Raw genomic sequence first — 23,735 nt, 5'->3', positions numbered from 1 at the left:
ATTACTGAGTTAATATAAAGCATTTGCACAAAGAAGTCATACTGTTGGTAACACACACCCCACATACCCCAGGTAGAGACCATTTCTGTAGTTGCCAAGATGCATGATACCCTTAACTAGAGCTCACGTGATACAAGGTCTTCCCCAGCGTTTTTCCCTTTCGGGATTAAAGTCCTTCCACCATTCCCATGTCAAGAATTCTGAATATATATTTTGTTGAATAGAGGTTTTACATTTTTGAAGTCTGTATCCATGAAACCACAGTGATCTGAAATGTTGAGCTTGTTAATCTGCTTAATGTTGTTTGTTGGATGTTTACCCTTGTATATGAAACAAACTGACGCGAGAATAAAAACTAAAATAACCAACAAGTACAGAATGCTTTTGTGATTCATTTCAACTTCGGTGTTGGGGTTCTGATGTTCGTTGCAACACAGTGGAGAACCAGGGTCCCATCATTAAAGTGACCTTAGTCCCAAGATGATCCTAGCTCCCATGCTTTACATTGGTTTAGGATGGTCGGGGCAGAGGTTCCTTCAACCCCAAAATCGCACTCTGAAATATGTGATCTGAATAAACACTAGTAGAACAATTATGTGTTGTAATTAAATGGCGAGAACTCTTTGTAGTATAATCACTTGAATATCCCATTGCCGTGAAAACTCGGGTCAGTATTGACTTCAGCAACTCATGAAAAGGCGGCTAACGGGATCGGGTAGTCAGGCTCCATCGCGTTTCATTTGTGTGGAACGATGCTCGTGCTGTTGATCACTGAATTGTCTGCTTAAGACTGGAATGTTTACAGACGGTCACCGCACAACTCTAATATTTCTGATATTTCTAAAGAAACAAAAAAACAACCAACTTCAGTCTCAGGTCTTACAGTGATACCTTAACCTTTCGAATGAAACGCTATCCTTCTAAATTAAATATTCATTATCACTGCCTTCGGTCTATCATATTTCTCTGGTTTGACTCCGCCATTTTGAAATCGGCCATGTCTGCGCAAGTAACAGTGTGTGTATAGGGATTACTGAGACAGACATTTCATTGTTTGCCCATCAACATGGAGCTGCACTCAAATGTTGACTTCGTCGGTTTGATTTGTGTTCTTCTCGTATGGACCACAACAAATGGTAAGTGTGTTTCAAAGCGTCTGTAAGAATTTAGTAAGATTTTTTTTTTATTAAAGGAAAGTGTAAAAAGTTACAACAATATTCTTTTCGATATTATGGAACAGGTCATGCCAGGTACAAACAAAATACGTTCAGTATTTAAAAATGCATAAAACCTGTCCACGTCTACTGACTAATTATCGTATGTCCCAAAACCGAAGGACCAAGGAATTTAGATGCTATTGTCAGTCGTTAGGAGCATGATCAGTTTTATCCCGCGAGACATTGGACGGATTTGGAACTAACACCTAACGCCCCAGCAAACTAAATATTCCACCTGGTCAATGTACTTCGTTTATTGTCATTATCAAAGCAGTATTTGTGATAGGCTTGGTATGCATCGTCTGAAGTGTGATGGCAGCCCAGGAGCCATGTTCCGTGTTTCAGGCTAGTAGATGTCATCGAGAGTGACTGAGTATACTTTTACGCCGCACTCACCAATAGTCCAGCTATATGGCGACGGTCTGTAAATAATCAAGTCTGGAACAGACAATCCAGTGACCAACAACATGAACATCTATCTGCGCAATTGGGAACCGATGACATGTGTCAACCAAGTCAGCGAGCCTGACCACGCAATCCCGCTTAGTCGCCTCTTACGACAAGCATAGTCGCCTTTTATGGCAAGCTTGGGTTGCTGAGGGCTTATTCTACCCCGGGACCTTCACGGGTCGAAGTCGCCGAGAGAAAGCCAGTGTGTGTTGATCTGTAATTTGCAGATTTTGGAAAAGGTTTCTGCAGACACAAAATGTTAATGATAGGCACCGCACAGGGCGCTTAAGGCGGTAACGGGTTGTGTTAAGTTTTGTGTCGCATCGTTATTTTAGTCATAAAGCGACGAGATCAAGTCTGCATCCACGGCAATTGTACGTACCATACTTAAGAGTTGGGTTTAGTATGCTTTACGTCACATCGCCATTATTTCTAGCCGTATTATCGACGACGTCAAGTCTACATTCGATAATGCGTGTCCCAATCGATGTACAGAAACCAGGGTGCCGTCACCAAATTCTATACATGCACATATCGTAACTGTCTAACCTCACCTGCAAAACACCGCGACAGTACCATTTTTATCACGTCTTTCCTCCAATGGAAGACGTCGGGAAGTCTGGCGCGCCGACGTCAACGTCCAACCGTTTCGAAGGCCAAACTGGGCCGCGCCCTGGAAAAGGGCCAAAGGCGACCCCCGTTATACGCTTCTGGAAAGTATACATGTCACCAGCAGTTTAGTATATGTATTCTTATATGAGATTGTTTGGAGAGATCTCGTTTGACTGAGGAACGGGTCGTTGTTGAAGCCTCCAATCACAGACGTAACCCGTAGAGATCCTCGGATGTTTCACATAATTGTTATGACTTATTGTCATACCTCTGACATCGGATGACTTAACTGCCGGTATGATTGAGTGAGATTAGTTTTACGCAGCACTCAGCAACATTCCAACTATATGGCGACGGTCTGTTAATAATCGAGTCTGGAACAGACAATCCAGTGATCAACAACATGATGACCGATCTGCGCAATTGGGAACCGATGACATGTGTCAACCAAGTCAGAGAGCCTGACCACCCGATCCCGTTAGTCCCCTCTTACGACAAGCATAGTCGCCTTTTATGGCAAGCATGGGTTGTTGAAGACCTATTTTACCCTGGACCTTCACGGGTCGGATTACTTAACATCAGTCCACTTACTCATAATACGCCGCCTTCTTATCAGTTGCACTTAAGATGTAACCATGGCAACTAAGTGCCTATTTTGTAATAAATGTATTTGCTTTGTTTTACTTCAATTGTTTTAAACCAGATTACCAACTCGTCCACCACAAATGCACCTGCTGAAACTGATGTTGCACTAAGGCATTAAAAGTCACTCTTCAAATTATTGATGTGTTACTATGGAAACGAAGTATTCATTTCCTTTTTATACTTCCAGTGGAAACTGGAGTATGTTCACAATCAATAGTTCACAGACATAGAGCTGATCGGTGCTGGCCTCGGTTACAATTCTCCACCCGTTTTCACTCTTGTTTCGTACTTAAGCTTGGAATGCTGAGAAGATTTTTGTCACTTTCCGCACAGCGGTGTGTATGTGTGTGTCCGTGTATGTGAGTGAGTGAGTGACTTTTGTGTAAATCCGCTAAAAGTAATATTGCAGCAATGTCTTGGCTTAAAACACCAGAAATTGGCTTCACACTTTGTACCCATGCAGTACCGGGTCTCGGCGTGACGAGCGAACGCTTTAACCTCTCAACTACCCAACCGCACCTGTCCATGTACATGTACAGTGACGTGCCATAAGTATTGCAAACAAACATGGCTGACGTCACCGGTGTTGAGCCAAACGGGCTCAACAAAAATACGTCGTAGAATAAAAACAGATGCAGTGACCTACCGAAACTTGTTAATATTTGGTAATAAAACCCTTCTGGATTATAACACTTCTAATTCTCTTTGGGATCGACCGGTATAAACTCCGAATGTACACTTGTGGAAGAGCGGCCCAGATTTGCTGTACAGCAGCTATTAAATCCTCACGGGAGTTGATGTTTTCACAGCGTTTCTGAAGTTTAATTTTTTACACATCTCCACACATTTTCTATTATATTAATGTCCGGGGATTGTGCAGGCCAGTCCATTCCTGGGATGTTATTATTAGTTTTCCAGGAAGTGGTCTTCCGAGATCGTGTATAGGCGTATTGTCATCTTGAAATATCCAGGGGCCGTCTCCGAATTCTTTAGCTAAAATAGGAGTGAGTGAGTGAGTGAGTTTAGTTTTACGTCGCACTTAGCAATATTCCAGCTATATGGCGACGGTCTGTAAATAATCGAGTCTGGACCAGACAATCCAGTGATCAACAACATGAGCATCGATCTGCGCAATGGGGAACCGATGACATGTGTCAACCAAGTCAGCGAGCCTGACCACCCGATCCCGTTAGTCGCCTCTTACGACAAGCATAGTCACCTTTTATGGCAAGCATGGGTTGCTGAAGGCCTATTCTACCCCGGGACCTTCACGGGTCAGCTAAAATAGGCCACATATTGGTATCCAGTACATCAATATACTTGCCAGAGTTGATATTTCCTTCGACCGGAGTCAGTACGCCAACACCATTGTAACCAGTACATCCCCAAAACATTACACTTGCCGTGACAGGACATTTCAAGACGTTTAGACATTCCGGACTCCACGTTTCGTCGGCCTCTCTCCAAACAGAAATAATTTTACTTTAGCAACCCATGCTTGCCATTAAAGGTGACTGTGCTTGTCATAAGAGGCGACTAACGGGATCGGGTGGTCAGGCTCGCTGACTTGGTTGACATATGTCATCGGTTCCCAATTGCGCAGATCGATGCTCATGTTGTTGATCACTGGATTGTCTGTTCCAGACTCGATTATTTACAGACCGCCGGCATATAGCTGGACTATTGCTGAGTGCGGCGTAAAACTAATCTCACTCACTCACATGTGTACGTTTGTGTGCCCGTGTGTGAGTGTCTTTATGTATGTCAGTGTGTCTTTGAATATGTTTGTGTACGTGTATGTTTGTGTTTGTCCTTGTGTTTGTATGTGTATAAGTGTGTCTATGAATATGTTCATTCTCTTGTGTCTACGTGTATGCGTGTGTCTGTATGTGTGTCTATGTATATGTTTGATATGTTTGTGTGTGGCTTTGTGTATGTATGTTTGCGTTTGTGTGTGTATGCTTGTGAGGGTAATGTGTGTGAGCCTGTGTGAGCGCGTGTGTTATATTATAAGTTATCACATCGTGCCTCCAGCTCTGGGAATACAACCTTACTCGGGACAGATAAAACCCCGTATTTCCCTCGACACGATGTGATAACGCATTTATCTAGCTGAATGTTTTCACTAAATCAAAACAAGACAACACGCCATGTTGTAACCAGCTGATCGTTTGACCTCAATGCACCGCACGTTACTAAAGGCTTGTCGATGCACGTTTTTCTCACTTCTCGCGTCGTCACCGAGGCGTAGCGGGAGGATAAAAGTCGTATACTCCCGCTGGCGGATCGTGATGGATGTGATCGTGATGGTATTTGATCAGAGTCACGTGGACCAATCAAAACTCGACATTCTTACATGAGGCTAGATAAATAGGTTTATGAATGTATATGTAGAGTCGTATTTGTGAAAAGTGTTTTCCGACGTCAGCGATGTCTTCAGATTGAGATTTTGAAACATGCTGTCCTTGTCGTGCGAACTACTACATCTGCGTTGTGCATTGTTGTACAACAAACAGCAACTCGGGCCTTGAATCTTTTGTTCACAACGACGACTGGTGTGTGTTGTTCAGAAACTATTTGACCCTTAAAAAACACCGCACTATCTACCGCAGCCTCTCCTGCTCCCACTATTCAAATTCACCTCATAACCCTCGGGTGTCACCATTTTCATGTCTTTGAGGAAAAAACGAAATATGATTGGGTTTTTTGAATATATATGGGATGCATACAAAACATCTGACGAAACGAATAGAAATTAAGAAATTGATTGTTTCCAACATGCGTATTTATCACCAGATTGTGTTTTAAAATTAAATGCAGTTACCATCAGTCATATCCATAAACATTATTCCGTATGTACATCTATTATCGTGGATAGTAATCCCGTCTGCCTATCACCAGTTATTATATTGAAAAATACTGTTCCTATATGTCATAGCAGAAGCGATCTTCTGAACACTAGCTCACCACTGATGAGGTGTGACGAGGGACCGTTGTGTTTCAGCCGACGAGGGACTTCTCTTGCTCGCGCGGTCTGGTGGCCGGTATGACCCTCTACAGCTGTGGTTCAGTTCCTCCAGGGACCTATGGGCGGTCAACCAATGTGTCATGGACGAGAAAGACAGTTTCCGTAACCACAGCATCAAAGGCAACTTCCGTAGCCCCACCATAGACAACCTGACATCGTACAGAAACGTTGAGGTAAGACTGTTTAATCCTTAAACGTTATGGCACGGTGTCATTCATCAACCGTCTTGTGGATCCCAAGCACCAGATCCATTAAGTAGACAAAATGCAGGAGAACCCTTGAGAGCACTTCAAACACACAGTCCCAAGAATGTGTAGTTGACTTATTTAGTATTTCAGAACTTTTCTAATGTACCATTTTTCCTTCCCTTCCAGCGTAAAACATTCCACTCGGTTGAATCAAGTTCCCGTCCAGTATGTAACGTTCTCCATAACTGATTAAAGTTCCAGCATTGAACGTTGTCCCCAGGTGATTTAAGTTCACTTCCAGTATTAAACGTTGCCCACAATTGATCCAAGTTCTCTTTCAGTATTGAACGTGTCCCACACTTGTTTCAAGTTCCCTTTTTGTGTTGAATGTGCCTCTCAATTGATTAATGTTCCACTCTACTGTTGAACGTTCCGCACTATTGTTTAAAGTTCACTTCTAGTGTTGAACGTTCCCCACAACTGATCAAGTTGTCTTCCATTGGTGAACGTTCCCCTCAATTGGTTAAGGTTCCCATCCATTGTTGAACGTTCCCACATTTGAATAAAGTTCCCATCCATTGTTGAACGTTCTCACATTTGAATAAAGTTCCCATTCATTGTTGAACGTTCCCCTCAATTGGTTAAGGTTCCCATCCATTGTTGAACGTTCCCACATTTGAATAAAGTTCCCATCCATTGTTGAACGTTCCCCTCAATTGGTTAAGGTTCCCATCCGTTGTTGAACGTTCCCACATTTGAATAAAGTTCCCATCCATTGTTGAACGTTCCCCTCAATTGGTTAAGGTTCCCATCCATTGTTGAACGTTCCCACATTTGAATAAAGTTCCCATCCATTGTTGAACGTTCCCATAGTTTAATAAAGTTCCCTTACAGTGTTGAACGTTCCCCGCAATCGATGCCATTTCCATTCGCATGTAGAACGTTCCCCTCAGTAGATAAAGTTTCCCTTCAAGTGTTGAAAGATCCTCCCCAAGAACAAAATATTTGCACCCACTACAAATTATCCAAATTTTCAAGTAAACGAAGTATGTAAGCTATAATCTCAATTAGGATTTTTTGTTCCGTGCCATGCCAAACCTAGCTCCATTTTGCCAATACGTTTCTCCCGTTAAAGCTTCTCGTGAATACAAAATTACAGAGATCCCTATGGGAGATAATTTCACATCTCTGCAGTTTGAATACAGCAAACAGTTCCTATCCTCGCACTTCAACATAAACACCCGTGGTACTATTCTGTCTCACAGCCCCTGAACCACATTATTTTGCTTAATGCCAAGCCTTCTCCGCGGTGCTAAAGCCTTAAATGAAGCAAGTCTCTGGTCTCCCTGGATCTCCTTTTCAATTGAAATGGGTTTGTCTGTTACTATCAAAATTGAATATATATTCAGAGACTTAGTCTACCACGGTGCCATTATCATACGTGTTACATATTCTTACAAAACAAGAATATAAACAGCGGTTTGTGTTTTGACATGGTTTTGTCACGTTCTTGTCTTCTCAATATTCATTTGCCCAGCTTGAACTGGTGCTGTACAATCTATTCGGGGATGAGCTGCTCAACGTGAAGGGGTGCAAGATGGTAAACGATTCAAGGTAGGTGTGATTCAGCATAGAATTACTCACGATAGTTGCAAAGATGTTACCCACTGTAGTGCTGCTACAGAGCGATACGCTGAACGTTTTCTAATATTTTATTGAGCCTTTTTGGGCGGAACCAAGCTTATCAAGTATGTTCGATGGGCCTATGTGGTATTCTCAGAGGCTGCAAACAAGTAGAAAGTAGACAAAACATTAACGATTTTAGATAACCAAACATCATATTCTTTTAAATGAAGAATGTCTCCACATATTAAATCCCACCTATCAGTCATAAAACCGTCGTAAACAAAACATTTCATATTTTCGGCATTGGGCATTTCACAAAGAGGTCATTAGCCAGTCAGTTAAAATGACTTTGACTTGATCTTATACCTGCAAGAAAAACTTTGATTTGTTCTTATACCTGGATAAAACACTTTGGCTTGATTTTATACTTTGACTTGATCACCTAAATGAAAAACTTTGATTTGATGAAGTACCAGGATGAAAAAAAACTTTGACATGATCTTATATCTGGAAAAAAAGACCTTGACTTGAACTTATACCTGCACGAAAAACTTTGATTTGATCACCTAGATGAAAAAAATTGACTTGATATTGTACCGGGATAGAAACACTTTGACTTAATCTTATACCTGGACAATACACTTTCTCCTGTTCTTATACCTGGACGAAAAACTTTGACTTGATTTTATACTTAGACGAAACCCTTGACTTTATTTTAAGCCTGAAGAAGTTCATTATTTTGCTTTATTTTAGATGTCTGATTATTTACCTTGGACATTATTCTGTTTCCAGGACACTGCATTGTGATGACCAGACATTTGGCAATGTGACTGGAAGACAGCTGGACAGGTGCGCTGATGTGTACAATACTAAAAACAATACTAAAAACCTCTGCACAGTCACATGAAATCAACAGACCAACTCTGATCATTTGCCTTCTTATTTTGGACACGCGAGTAATGCAGATCGTCATTTTGTTCACACATTCTTGCAATTTGGCGGTTGGTGGTGGCGTTTGGGGGGGGGGGGGGGGGGGGGGGGGTAGGGGCGGGGAGATACACTTGCTGGTAGAACAGACAGGTAATTTCGCACACCTGGCGGAAAAACGAAAAGTGACACCAAAATAATGATCGTTTGTTGAACAACTTTTTCCAAAATTATGTGTCCAAAATTATGACACAAATCTCAGATAAAATCAAACGGGCTACAGGTGCTGTATTAGTTGGATGAGAGGAGGTCCACCATGTTTCTGATAACCTAATGACGAAGAATGAATGCATAGTCGATGATAAAACTAATATTAACACTCTCCTCCGTACTTGTAAATGTGACTGACGTCGATGATTAAACCAGGTTTGTATAGATGGTAACACACTATGTCTATTGCCTCTGTAGATGAAAATGTGTTGGACATTGGCGATTAAACTAGATTTGTATAGATGGTAACACACTAAGTCCACTGCCTCTGTAGAAGTAAATGTGTTTGACGTCGGTGATTAAATCAGGTTTGTGTAGATGTGCCTCTGAAAATTCAAATGTGTTTGATGTCGGTGATTAAATCATGATTGTACAGATGGTAACACTATGTTCATTGCCTTAGATATAATATGTTTTCGTCATCGGTGATTTAACCAAGTTGATATAATGGATGGTAACACATTATGCTTCTGTATATGTAAATGTGTTTGACGTCGGTGATTAAACCAAGTTTACAAAATTGATGTTAACACACTTTGCCCATTGCCCCTGTGGTGTAAATCTGTTTGACATCGGCGATTAAACCAGGTTTGTACAGATGGTAACACACTATACCCATCTCCTCTGTAGATATAAATGTGTTTGACGTTGGTTGTTAAACCGGGCTTGTGTGGATATGCCTCTGTAGATGAAAATGCTGCATATCTTTTGTCAGAATGGGAGGTTTTGTACTGACGACAGAGAACGAGCGCAAGATGTTGACGATGATGTATGACAGCACCTACTACTTCGACCACACCCCCACACGGGAGCGGATATTGCTTCCTACTCCGGGTAACAATGTCCAACCACCCAAAACAGGTATATCTGACTTGTCTTTCCTTTCAAACTTGACCAATTCAATGATCACAACTCTGAAAATATATACGTCTTCTTGCCTTGAATAGGATTTATTCGGCACAAGGACAAACAGATAGAGATCTGGCACTCGTAAAGATCCATGTTACAGTTAGTCTTCAGTAAACCATGTCTGTCGTAAAAGGCGAATAATGGAGCAAAATATTAACGAACAAAAGACGTAATAAATAACTGCATTCAATCCACATGACCCCAACATTTTGAACTAACGTATCAGGAAAAGAATAATATTTTATACAAAACATTAATGACAAAGCGTTTTAACAACGACACCTGCATTAATGACGAAGCGTTTTAACAACGACACCTGCATTAATGACGAAGCGTTTTAACAACGACACCTGCATTAATGACTAAGCGCTTTAAAAACGACACCTGCATTAATGACGAAGCGTTTTAACAACGACACCTGCATTAATGACTAAGCGTTTTAACAACGACACCTAGTTGCCAGCTAATTGCAACAGCTAACACACAATGGCGGTGATGTTCTATGGTGGTAAAGGGAATGGCAATGACGTCGTAGAAGGCATCTTTTCAGAAAATCATAGCAAGAAAAGGGTACGACGTTTACCAAAACGATTGTTGATAATCGCAATACTGACTGTTACACTGTTTCTGTTAAACAGGCTACAAAGGTTGTTTCGATCTGGAACCGAGCCCAAGAAGAGACGGCAAATGCACATCAGTGGAGTTGTGTTTACGTTATATTCGTACTTCACATGTGTCGATCTGGGTAGTATACCGCTCATTCTTTTTGCTTTGGCTCAGAAAAATAATGTTCCACTTTAAAGAAATACTTTCGCTTTGGGTATATGTCGCCATACACAGAGATAACTAGAGAAACAATTTTCAATCCAGCTCTGGCTGAGCATTTGACCCATGGATTTCCTTTTGAATTAAGTTTCAACTAAATGATTCCAAGGCCGAGTTTGTATATTTTATTTTGTGACTATCCACAATTGTTAAGTTAGAAGTAGCTATCAGCGAGATAGGAAACCTCAGTAACCCGTGATAAAAGCAGAGGAAAATAAAGAAAATCCTGTTTCTACAAATATCTGATCAGGGATTTTGGAATTTCAATTACATTCAGAACTCACAGTACGATTCTTCTTGGAAACCTGAAGACAAGCACCCACTAGATGACCGGAAGTGTAGCTCTTTATGCACAGGCAATACGAACCAGACATGCGGAGGGTACAATGTCACAAGCGTGTATGACGTCAAAGGTAAGTCTTGCCATTATTAGCCGAATGTCACAAGGTCAGAAATATAGAGCTGGCTAGCTATTCTCGAAACGTTCGTAGCCCTACGAACTTCTTAAGCCCATTCTTAACACAATGGCTACGATCAAAGTTAAGAATTTTTAGGGCTACGAATGTTTCGAGACTAAGGGGTCTGATTTATATATGCTGGCCCTGTACAGCTCGGGACCATGCAACAGTATAGCCTACATTACCGCCAACGTGATCACTGTGTCGTTCTACCTACTGCGCGTTAGAATTTTAGGGTGAATACAATACAGGAGTTAACATCCTCGCGTACTATTACTAGTATTACTATATCAAGGGGAGACAGTAATCCCTGTTACACTCTATCAAGATCTACCAGTAATCAACCGCTTCAAAGTTTACAATTTTGCATTCCGATCGAATGACACGGCATCAAAAACTCCACAGAAATGACAGTATTTTAGTTTGGGGAATTTCATGAATAGTACATATTGATACCTGAGTTTCCCATTCTGTACTACACTATATGAAATACCACTTGATATGTTCAGATCCAGATCATATGCATGACGTCATTTCCACACCTAAGTTTAGTTTTTGGTGCGGTCTCACGATAGCAGAGTATCTACTTGTAGCAGACGAACCAGTTGCTTGTAGTAACAAAGACTGTATTTGTGTTCTTTTCAAGTCGCTTACAAGTCGTATGTCGAGAGATTCTCGCAAATAACTCGACAACATGGGTTTCTTGAGTGAAGAAGAAACTCAAGCCTTAATGTCAGTCTACATAAACACAGTCACTAAAAAACTAGATGTGGGTACGCTACCTGGGTTTTCGGTGGGGCACGCGAGCAAAGTCATTTTGTCTGGTTTGTGTGCGACCTTCGTTATCAGGTGATTTATCTCCTCCCAGATTACTGGATGTTCAAGAAGTTTACAGAAAGAGCCTTTACAGGGACGAAGGAAATTGCTAAGCAAACCGTGAACGACAGCCACAGTAGCACGATGGTAAATGAACTAAAGTGCCCGTGTCAGTTAACCATGCATGCCCGTAAATGACGAATGCATGTACACGTATTGCGGGCACGAACTTTCTCTCTCTCTCTCTCTCTCTCTCTCTCTCTCTCTCTCTCTCTCTCTCTCTCTCTCTCTCTCTCTCTCTCTCTCTCTCTCTCTCCCTCCCTGCATATACTATATATATATATATATATAGGTGTGTGTGTGTGTGTGTGTGTGTGTGTGTGTGTGTGTGTGTGTGTGTGTGTGTGTGTGTGTTTTAAAAACAGCTGAAACAGCACTGTTAGGCGTCCCGTCTTTCTTAATGATGTAGATTCCCCATCACTTCACAGATATATAATTTTGTATATTACAGCATGGTTCTATTTTATTTTCAAGGTAGCATTACAGAGGCCGTCGTACATCTCCCACATGAAGGTATGCGAAGACGAGGAATGCAGTCTCACCAACACCTACTTCAACGTCTCTGGTCCCGAATACAACGTCGTCTTCTACGAGGATTGTAATGGCATTAGAAACATATCGCGGGTACGTAAAATATCCACAGTTGGCGTTTTGCATGAGCGAGTGTCGCCCCATGATTGAATGAGGTTTTTTTACGCCGCTCCTAGCAATAGTTTAGCAATACTACGATGAGGGACACCAGAAATGGGTCTCACATACTTTATCCAAGCGTGTCGCCTTAGGGCGAATTAGGGCCCTGCAGAGACTGTGAGGGACATCATGAGGGAATGAATGTTACGTAAAGCCGCGTTCTTCCACCTGTAAATAGTACAGACAAACTATTATAAGCATGAGTAACGGTCCATGACACCACTGTCAGCCATGTCACTGAGACTTAGAACTAGAGGTCATCACGACAATAATAGCGGATATAGACTCAGAAATCCACCTTTAATATGCAGCGTGTGAGAACCTGAATAAGTAAACTAGTTGGTAGATGAGTGGTAGACCTGTCGAATGAGTGGATTGTATATGGTAGATTGCATTTGTTTGAGGATTCTGGCTACAAGACAACAGTAGTCTGGCAACAGTGAGTCATCGCACACTGTAACAATAGGGGTGACGTGACATCGTGCCTGAACTAAATACTGACAACAATACTGACCTTGTAATATGCGTGCTGAGCCTATACACTTGGCTTACCTGATATCATCTCTGTTTAGACAGTGCACGGAAGAGAAGCAGCATGGCAGGTCGGGTCCATCTTGACTTCCTGTGTGACGATCGAGCCCATCCCACATAACTGTACCCTCCACAGGGCTACGTTCGTCTTCTTCGGCTCCTCAGGTACAGGTAAGACCAGCATCACTAGCTTTCCCCCAGTTCCGTGCTGATTGCACACCGTATCATATGAGCTGCTATGAGTTGAACCAGAAGCATGTACAGGAACAATGGAGTGAGCGAGTACCTCGAGCCTGGGCCAGACAATCCAGTGGTCAACACTACGAGTATCGATCTAAGCAAATGGGAACCGATGACGTGCGGTCCACCAAGTTAGCGAGCCAGACCACCCGATCCCATTAGTCTGTTCTTACAGAAAGAATGAAGGAAGATCAGTTCTACAATTCTTCCCCGGATCTTACAACAAGAATGTAAGAAGATCAATTCTACAATTCTACCCCGGATGGATGTAGACTAGGGCGGGGTGGTGTGTGTTTTTGTGTGTGTGTGCGTGCGTGCGTGCGTGCGTGCGTGCGTGCGTGCGCGCGTGGGGGGGTGGAGATCGAGTGAATGAATTTTTGAAGTTGTTAAGATGACAGATGATCACATGCATGAGATGTTACTACCTACACGGAAACGTCGCAGTCATTACAATAAAGAAGCTAACTCTCCAAAAAGCCTGGTTTTCTTTCCAAACATATGTGGTTTGTTCATGAATGGCTTACGAGAATAACCAGTGCCAATGCCATCGAACAGTTCTCAGCGGTGACGTCTGACGTGTTGTAGGTTCTCGCCGAAACGTACATTCACAAATAGAGAGCTGTTCTGAGATAACAGTCTTCAAACCTGCTGCTCCGTGCAGTCTATACATAACAAGATAGGAATAAGTATTACATATTTGTGTCGCTGTGGTAATAAGTACGTGGTATTCTGGGCAGTTGTGACAATGATCTACGTTCATATGGACGTCTTGCAACTGTGATGATTCGTTTTAAAAATATACTACCAATCATAGACAGTATGAACACAACCTAGGGCTTGTCCCTCTTTGGAGGCACAGCGATGACTTTGCATAACATCACTGCCACAGGCTAATTTGCATATCACGTGGCCGGACTCTTCTCTTGTCTTACGCGCATATTCATAAATAAGCTGAGACTGGCATAAACCCAAGCCATTCGGCGAGGGTTTCATATAGTTTTACACTGTTACGTAAATATTCTTCTACAGTTGTGTCAGTAAAGTTTATGACAATACATATTTATATTTCACACTGGCTGCGTCGTTTTCTCTCCATTCGGCTTCGATGACAGCACTTTGAGCCGTACAACCCTTGTAAACACAAGATCGCTACGCAAATCGAAATAGTGTTACGCGTTTTAGGATAATTTGAACCATTTTAACAACGATATTGAAATAACTGCGTAGACCCATCAAAAATGAAACAGTTATGAAATGTGTACATTATGTGTAGACTGTGTAAGATGTACATACCGAAACATAAGTCTCAGTCACTGACCTACTTTTCAGCCGATCCGAATTTTCTCGTCAGAATTGTGTAAATTGGCACAACAAACAACTCTGGTTAAACTGAATTCCAATTCCTTGTTTCATAAGAAAATGGTATTTGCAAGTGAATTCTAATTTTAAACTTTAATAACACCGTCATTCTATACTTTATGTCGAGGTTGAGGCAGCGTACCTTAACTATGGAATCACAGACTGCCCCTGTTTGGTGAGATCGTAAAATGATTCACAATGCATCTGGCTCACTGGTTAAACCTGATATGTATTTTTTGCGCTTATTCAGCGTAGTTCTGCAACGCACAATGAAGTTGATGTAATATCAGTTCCGTCTGAGATCGCCAAAATTTCTAGCAGCAGTCTCGTTTTGAGATTTCCACGATTTCCAGGTTTATGTTCATCAGAGCTAGCTGTATGACAGAGCACGCTGTACGACGTGTTTGCTAGGGTTAGAAGCAGCTTAGTGTTGCAATATACAACTGTGTAGACTTATCAGTACATACTGATTAACATTTATACGTCCAGTTAAATTACAGTGTCTAAAAAATATGGACTGGTTATCACACTAAGTTGCGCAATAGGACGGAACAAAGTGATCAGGAAACGAGACAGCTCTGTAATCAATATTTTGACATGTATACTAGCTCGCCGCATGGAACTCTGGGTAGGCGAGTGTGCTCATTGGAATGCGACAAAATGCACGTTTTCAGACATGCGTTGTTCCAAAGGTAACCAGGCCCACTGTGAATAACCAGGCCCACCGCTAGATGAGACCCTGAGACTGGGGTGTGAAGCCAGTGTTCGATGTCCCAGGACAACGAAAGCGTACTGTGAGATTATTGGTCTTATTGGATTATTGGAATGATTTCGTTCCGTTCCAGAATTTCATTGCCTCGATAAATGCATTCGTAGTAAGACTGAGTCATCTTTTATAGCCTATTGAGCTGAAGATGTGCCGGAAGAGCTATTGTTCGAAGGCCGATTGTTCGAACCTCTGGCTCGTGGTTAGTTATCCTGCGTGGCGTTCGGCATTACGGGAAAATGAACTGGTGGAATGCATCTGAGAGCAATATCTTAAATTGGGGCATTGTATTCCAGTGGGTTAGAACAAGCAGCAAGCACGCATGCGGATGTATTATGTTAACGGGGTTTTGCGTCCACACCTAACTGGATGAGATTCTATTTACGCAGGGGTGGTCGACGTGGGTCGCAGTTATATCGGCATCAGAGGAACATGGTCCAATGAAGGTGAGTTAGTTTTAAATCTCAGAATTTTATTATTAAATTTAGAATAAATGTTGTTTTACGAACTATCATAGTTTCAAATCGTTATCATTGGGCTGTATTGCAAGGCATACGCACATGAAAAGAAACACCGAGAACAAGTAGAGTTGGTGTAAAGTTGAGGCTCATTACATACCGCGCGTACATGTGTGTCTCCTTTCACAAAGCACCGAGAACAAGTAGAGTTGGTGTAAAGTTGAGGCTCATTACATACCGCGCGTACATGTGTGTCTCCTTTCACAAAGCACCGAGAACAAGTAGAGTTGGTGTAAAGTTGAGGCTCATTACATACCGCGCGTACATGTGTGTCTCCTTTCACAAAGCACCGAGAACATGTAGAGTTGGTGTAAAGTTGAGGCTCATTACATACCGCGCGTACATGTGTGTCTCCTTTCACAAAGCACCGAGAACAAGTAGAGTTGGTGTAAAGTTGAGGCTCATTACATACCGCGCGTACATGTGTGTCTCTTTTCACAAAGCACCGAGAACAAGTAGAGTTGGTGTAAAGTTGAGGCTCATTACATACCGCGCGTACATGTGTGTCTCCTTTCACAAAGCACCGAGAACATGTAGAGTTGGTGTAAAGTTGAGGCTCATTACATACCGCGCGTACATGTGTGTCTCCTTTCACAAAGCACCGAGAACAAGTAGAGTTGGCGTAAAGTTGAGGCTCATTACATACCGCGCGTACATGTGTGTCTCCTTTCACAAAGCACCGAGAACATGTAGAGTTGGTGTAAAGTTGAGGCTCATTACATACCGCGCGTACATGTGTGTCTCTTTTCACGAAGCACCCTTAACTAAGTTTAACCTTAACTCCCATTCTTTAACACTGCACTAGGGTTACCTAAGTCTATTGTTAAAGAATGGGAGTTAAGGTTAATCTTAGTAAAGGTTGCTTCGTGAAAGGAGTCCCAAGCATATAACATAACTATCGCCTGGCAAAGGTTAAAAACATGAAGCTTTGGTTACGTAGCCCCATGCCATGAATACATGGAATATAAGGAACAAAGAAGCATGCCACATATGTTTTCAGAACCAACAACGACGATGACCACGACCACGACCACGACAACTACTACAGAAACACCAGTCGTCACAACGGAAGACACCACAATATCACTGATATCGACCGCACAGACAAGGAGTGAACCTGACTCAACAGTTGACGACCGCACCACCAGCCCGCCACAGCATGACTCTAGCACACTTGTACCAGACAGGATGACGTCACACCCCAACAGCTTCACAACGTCAGGCAGCCAAGAGGAGACAACCCCTGATGGTAATGTAGCATAGCCTGTCGGTATGCTTGTTTCACAAATGAACGTACATCTCTACAGCTGGGGTAATTCCCATTCCATGAAATAAACGCGAAACAGTCACATCCAAAACAACACTTTGTAGCCTAGGTTTGCAGGGAACACACACTGCTTTCCCATATACTGGGCCGTATTGATGTGCTCTGTGGACATATATCCAGGGCCCAGTACCAACATATGGACCCAGTGGTAACATTAATGTATGGCGTAACTTGCTGTAAATAAGTATATAGATTCTATTAATAGTAAACTCAATGTTTTACCCAGAGGTCTATAAGGCTGCTATGTGTACAACGCAGGTGTTTCTATACTAAATAGCAAAGGAAGCGCAACTGTGATTTGGTCAGGTCATAAAATATGAAAGCTTACTTTTATCAGATTTAATTTTTTTTCGAAATTTTCGTTTGTTTTGATGTTCAGTACATATGTAATTTCATGTTTTCATGGACCTCGCCTGCGAATTCAAAATGAAAATGTCACTGTAATAAACAGGATAGAAAGGCACTGACTTCCACCTACAAAAATCTACATACAACCGAAAGTAAGGACCGCCATTGCACACACCAGTACCCGCCAATCGTTGGTGTCCAGTTCAAATTCCACTGCCATTTCTTTTCCTATTAAGTCCTTCATGACACATTTCATCCTCGATATCTCCAGGGTATACGTTCCGATAAGACTCCACTATACCCTGGACGCATCTACGGGTCGGCCCGATAATTTTATTACCTTCCTTTGCTGACTCCGCAGTCTCACAGTAGCCAATCAGCTAGGTCGCCGTTGTAACCGAGCTTGCCAGTGTCAACAAAGGTAGCGGTCGCAAATGCGAAAGTTTGCTCGCAGTGCGACTCAGATTTTGGGGAAATCATACAGACACATTGATAGGTCCGAAATATTTAGAAAATGTATGCAAAAACTCCTTCTACTTCTTTCAGAGAACCTCCGTATGGTTTGTTTTGCCAAGTGTAATCGGTTAGATAATTTGAAAAGCGAAAGTGAGTCGTGATTGGTTCGCTCAACTTCCCAGCGTAGACACCTGATTGGATAAAAAGCCAGCCAAGGGAGATAATAAATTTATCGGACTGAGCCGTAGGTGCATCCAGGGTATAGTGGAGACTTATCAGAACGTATACACTGGAGATATCGAGGATGGACACATACCGTCTTGTGTTATAGTTACAAGACCAGTTACAACAGACTCCACTCCGGACACGACTTCCACCACTGGTTCTACAACTACAGAGACGCCAGCTTCTACAACCTTCAATGACCTGGACGACAACGCAACGAGTCCAGCGCCCGCCATGACGAAAGCATGCACGTGCCTCTGTAAATCCAAACCTCTCAAGAAAAACCAAACCAAGGTACGACATGATGCCCGAGACAATTGTGTTGGGCATACTGTGCAGGGAGCTTACAAACAAATACGGCCTGTCATGGTGCCGTACAGTCTTGTGTATTTTATTTGTTGATTTTCTATTTTATTTCACAGCTACTAGCACGAATGGGACGTTCCTTCCTTTCCCTTATTCTGCATCTCAAACCAATCAATGGGCGGTGGGGTAGCCTGGCGGTTACAGCGTTCGCTCGTTACGGGGATTCCCCACATGGGTACAATGTGTGAAGACCATTTCTGGTGTCCCCGCGCCCTGATATTGCTGGATTATTGTTAAGCGAACATTTTAACTTAACTCACTCGCCCTTTCAAACTCTCTTATTAAGCAAACAAACTTATTTTTTTCGGAAATATAAGATTTTTTTATCTGGCATATTCTCAAACTATACACAAGATTATGAACACCACAACGCAGGACAACATGTTTATTGTCTGTTTCTCATCGTCCGACCGTCCCTACTAATGTTATTGGATCCACGAAGGTCTTCAGCAGCTCATGTTTGACAAAGACAACTATGCTTGTTGACTAACGGGATCGGGTGGTCAGGCTCGCTGACTTGCTTGACTCACGTCATCGGTTCCCATTTGCGCAGATCGATGTTCATGCTCTTGATCACTGGATTGTCTGGTCCAGAGTCGATTATGGACAGGCCGCCACCATATGGCTGGAATATTGCTGAGTGCAGCGTAAAACTAAACTGTATAAAAACTTTATTTAATTCCAACATCGCCGACTCTGTCCTAAAACGCCTCGTCATGAATACCGTTGGTCATATAATCAGTCACTGGCAAAGAACGCGAAAATTGTTAAAAGCATAACAATAAATGAGAATCAAGAGCATTATTAAGATAATTTTGTCTGTATTATTTTCACAGGCCGACCGACCAATGTTCCAATGGTGGCTACATGAACCATTTCAATAAATTTATTATCCGAATATCTGTTTAAGACCTGTTGAGCAGTGGTGCAAACGATGATACCACAGCAGCGTTAACACGACCAAAGCCCACAGTTATGCTTTTCGTAACGTTATGTTATCATTACATAGAAATTCTAACGTCAAGGGCTCCCTTCACGAAGCAACCTTTACTAAGGTTAACCATAACTCCCATTTTTTAACACTGCACTAAGGTTACCTTAGTGACTTACTGCTTTGTGAAACGAGGCCCTGGGCAGGACCGGACGATATTAACAAAGGGAGAGAACTCTGTCTTCCTTGATACAGGTGATGGCCGCTAAGGAGAAGGCGATCAAGATACAAAAGGAACTAAAGGTCGACACCATGAACCTGTCGTCGTCAGTGAGGAGGAAGGTCAGCGCTCCCGACTCCAGAACAACCGCGGCCGTTGGCGGCTATCTCGGAATCTGCCTCCTCACCATCGCGCTTGGTTCACTCATCCTCGCGGACATCACGTCCATCACCAGACACATCCAGCTACTGCGGCGAAACATCAGAGGTCCGCCGGCGGTCAAGAAAACGAAATAGGAATGAGTGTTGTTTGGAACAGGGTTGTGTGAGGGTCGAGATTATTGTGGCGTACATAAATATATTTCAAAGGTTTGCTGTAATGCTATACTTCTAATTCGACAATTGTATTTTAGTCAGGTAATAAAGTGCAACATAACTGCAGAACGATAGTATTTAATCATAGTTAATGGAGGACATCTTGTTTGCAAGATCGTAGACTGCTGAAGATTCTTTACGGGGAGATCTGGAACAAACCATCCTCCATAAGTATTAAGAAATATGTTGTACAAAATGAGATTGGGTTTCTACTTGCGAAGCATTGGCCCATCCTACATTTCGATCAATTCATGAATGAAAGACGTACGTAAAAAGAACCATATTGCTTTAAAAATCAGGAACTGTTTGAGGGGCATTCCAGAAATTGTAAGCAATAGGAACTACAAGTTTTTTATGGAAGATCAACTTCTTTATTGTATGACGTTTCGGTATAGACGCTTGCCATCTTCAAGCATGAGGTGCTATATGAGTACACCGGCCATAAAGAAGTTCATCATACATAAAGACTTAAAATCTCTATTTAATCATTTTAAGTATTTTTTAATTTCAATAATTTAATAATTTTAATACTTTTAACGCTTGCATAGTCGGAATGTAAATACAGATATTCGGAATGTGCCCAGATTATTTTATAAGAATTCATTAGAATTGGTTTTTCGTTGCTTTGATTTCTTCGTATTGTATGTTCTGATTTATTGTAAGTATTTTATTTTTAAATCCACAGACAGACAAGAATCAGTCTCCCATGTAAAAGCCAAAATGCCGGTATAAAGTAATGAAACGAGGTGTGGACAGAGGGCGTATGGATGGATTTGTTCGTAGACATTAATATACTGAACATCATTGAAAACGCACCACCCCTAAAATTGTGGATTTCTAAGAGCAGAAGTGAGCAGTCTATGTAAAATTTACATATTTGTGTAGACCAATGTTTGATAAAGAAAAGAAGCAAAAAACAATCAAGCAAAACAGTGAAGATTTAATGCAGCTGACAATGAAATAAAGATGGGGTCAAAATGGAAAGTCAGTAGCGTGTATGACCCCCTTTAGCAGCAACACAAGCTGTGCAACGTCTCCTCATTGAACGGATAAGTCTCTGAATAAAGTCCTGAGGCACTGCATTCCACTCTTGCTGCAAGGCATTGTCGAGTTCCCCAAGGTTGTTGATCTGCGGACGACGTGCGAGGCGTTGGCCGATGTAATCCCACAAGTGTTCGATGGGTGACAAATCTGGTGACAATGCAGGCCAATGAAGTAGAGGAATGTTGTTGTTAGCCAGATACTGTATCGAAACACGTGCAGTGTTGGCTCGTGCATTGTCATGTTGAAATGTGTGCAGATCTTGATGCTGGTGAAAGAAGGGAACGACGTTGTTCTGAAGAATGTTGTCACGGTAGTAAACGGCATTCACTCTGCCACGACAAACAATCAGAGCGGTTCTGTGGTGATAACTTATCCCTCCCCACACCATAATGCTGCCTCCATCCCACCGATCGGTTTGCACAACACAATCCTGATGATAACGTTCACCCCGTCGACGCCATACCCGTAGACGCCCGTCAGCATTTCGCAAGTGAAAACGCGACTCGTCGGAGAACACCACACCATGCCAACGTCGTAACAACCACACACGATGCTGTTCAGCCCATTGTCGGCGTTCACGGCGATGCCTGTCAGTCAGGATGGGTCCAACGTAATGGCGTCGACAAGGTAACCCTGCCGCACGGAGACGGCGTCGGACGGTGGAAGCACTGATCAAACCACGTCGACCCTGGACAGCGTTGGCGGTTCTGGCAGCGGGCAAGGTTCGATCCCGAATATGGCGCCGTACAATGTCTCGATCTTGACGAGGGGTGGTAACACGTGCCTGACCTGGCGTTGCCGGTCCCTGCTGGTTCCTGTTTGTTGGTATCTGTTAGCAAGCCTCAGAATGGTCGAATGATGACACCCAAATCGTCGTGCAATGTTTCTGCTTGAAGCGCCGACCTGCAACATACCCAAGGCCTGTTCTCGTTCCTCTGGTGACAATCTTGGCATGGCGAAAAAACTTTACTTACGAAAGTACTGCGAAAATGAGAACGGTTTTGTGCCGAAGGTCATTTATACCCCTGAACAGCATGCTTTCTGCATGCAATTTGTGCCCTTCGTGTGTGATGTGCATGAATTTTGTTGTTTTAATGTGATGTGTTCGATGATGTGTTCGAACGATCCGTTTTTTACTGTAGAGCGTTATTTACGATCTAGTGTGTTATTATCAAAATTCCCACCATTAATTTTCCATTTCCAAAAGATTCTATTGCCTTATTTCAAAATTTACAGGTGGTGCGTTTTCAATGATGTTCAGTATATTTGGCTGAGGAAAGTCAGGAATGCAGTAAGGTTTGATGTATGTTTTTTATTGATTGTATCGATGTATTTTGAGCGTTCTCAGTGTCAGATCACCTGTATGATATGTAGCTCATATCTACCGTCGCACCGAATAATTATGTAAAACCTTTGTTCGTGTTTCTATCTTTGAACACATGAGGTTACGAGGGAAAACCTTACCTACACGAGATTTCTCTTCCAAGATCAGAGTCGATTAACGACTTCGAATATATCTTGAGTACTGGGGACGACGGTGGGGTAGCGTATGGTTAAATGTTAGGCTCGTTACGCTGAAGACCCGGGTTTGATTCCCAACATGTGTACAGTGTGTGAAGTCTATTTCTGTTGTCCCATGCCATCATATTGCTGGAATGTTTCTAAACTTACTTAGGCGAAGCCGACAAAGGTGAGTGAGTTTAGTTTTACGCCGCACTCAGCAATATTCCTATTATATGGCGGCGGTCTGTAAATAATCGAGTCTGGAACAGACAATCCAGTGATCAACAACATGAGCACCGATCTACGCAGTTGGGAAACGATGACATGTACCAACCAAGTCAGTGAACCTGACCACCCGATCCCGTTAGCCGCCCTTCACGGGTCGCGCCTGTTATAGAAGAATCACTGCTTAAGATGGCGTTAAGCATAACACCTCTCACGTTACACGTATCCTCTCAGAAATTTGTGATTCAGTTTCAAAGTCAAACCAATTTCCTTAGTAGTTTGCAGAGGCAGATGGCTGCTAAAATAAAACCATTAATATATGCTTGGCGTATCCTACCGGGTACCCATTTTCTGCAGGGTGAACAGAGGCGATTTTGAACAAGCTCACTTGCCTAAGGTGAGAACACATGTATCACATGCGCTTCGTTATTGGGCAGTACTGAAGTCCTAGAAACTCCCAGGAGTCAAACTGCCGGTCACCCATCCGAGCACTGTCCACGCCCAACGCCGCCTAATTTCTCTTGAATGTGACCTGAGCTCTATGCACAGGACCACACGGCACTATTGATGGTGTTATGGCT

The 23,735-nt window shown here is 42.5% G+C and overlaps 1 protein-coding gene across 1 annotated transcript; it reads left to right on the top strand.

The window, feature by feature from the left end:
- Positions 1-1,066: 1,066 nt before the first annotated feature.
- On the top strand, positions 1,067-20,350 carry LOC137267768 (uncharacterized). Its single transcript, XM_067802214.1, has 14 exons — positions 1,067-1,136; positions 5,929-6,125; positions 7,678-7,754; positions 8,559-8,615; positions 9,679-9,824; positions 10,511-10,617; positions 10,975-11,110; positions 12,024-12,118; positions 12,506-12,655; positions 13,294-13,423; positions 15,992-16,063; positions 17,136-17,384; positions 18,598-18,785; positions 20,044-20,350. The coding sequence occupies exons 1-14, from the start codon at positions 1,067-1,069 to the stop codon at positions 20,302-20,304; spliced, it is 1,935 nt and encodes a 644-aa protein (XP_067658315.1). The 3' UTR covers positions 20,305-20,350.
- Positions 20,351-23,735: the final 3,385 nt, after the last annotated feature.

This window comes from Haliotis asinina, chromosome 16 (assembly GCF_037392515.1).
Source record: "Haliotis asinina isolate JCU_RB_2024 chromosome 16, JCU_Hal_asi_v2, whole genome shotgun sequence".
NCBI classification, from domain to species: domain Eukaryota; kingdom Metazoa; phylum Mollusca; class Gastropoda; order Lepetellida; family Haliotidae; genus Haliotis; species Haliotis asinina.
Note: the sequence above shows the minus strand (reverse complement) of the source record. Positions and strands in the feature narration are given on the sequence as shown.

Excerpts from the sequence above, each read along its gene's own strand:
- LOC137267768 (XM_067802214.1), top strand. The coding sequence starts at position 1,067 with ATGGAGCTGCACTCAAATGTTGACTTCGTCGGTTTGATTTGTGTTCTT. Across the intron at positions 1,137-5,928 it reads CGTATGGACCACAACAAATG|CCGACGAGGGACTTCTCTTG; the intron begins GTAAGTGTGTTT and ends GTTGTGTTTCAG. Across the intron at positions 8,616-9,678 it reads ACTGGAAGACAGCTGGACAG|AATGGGAGGTTTTGTACTGA; the intron begins GTGCGCTGATGT and ends ATCTTTTGTCAG.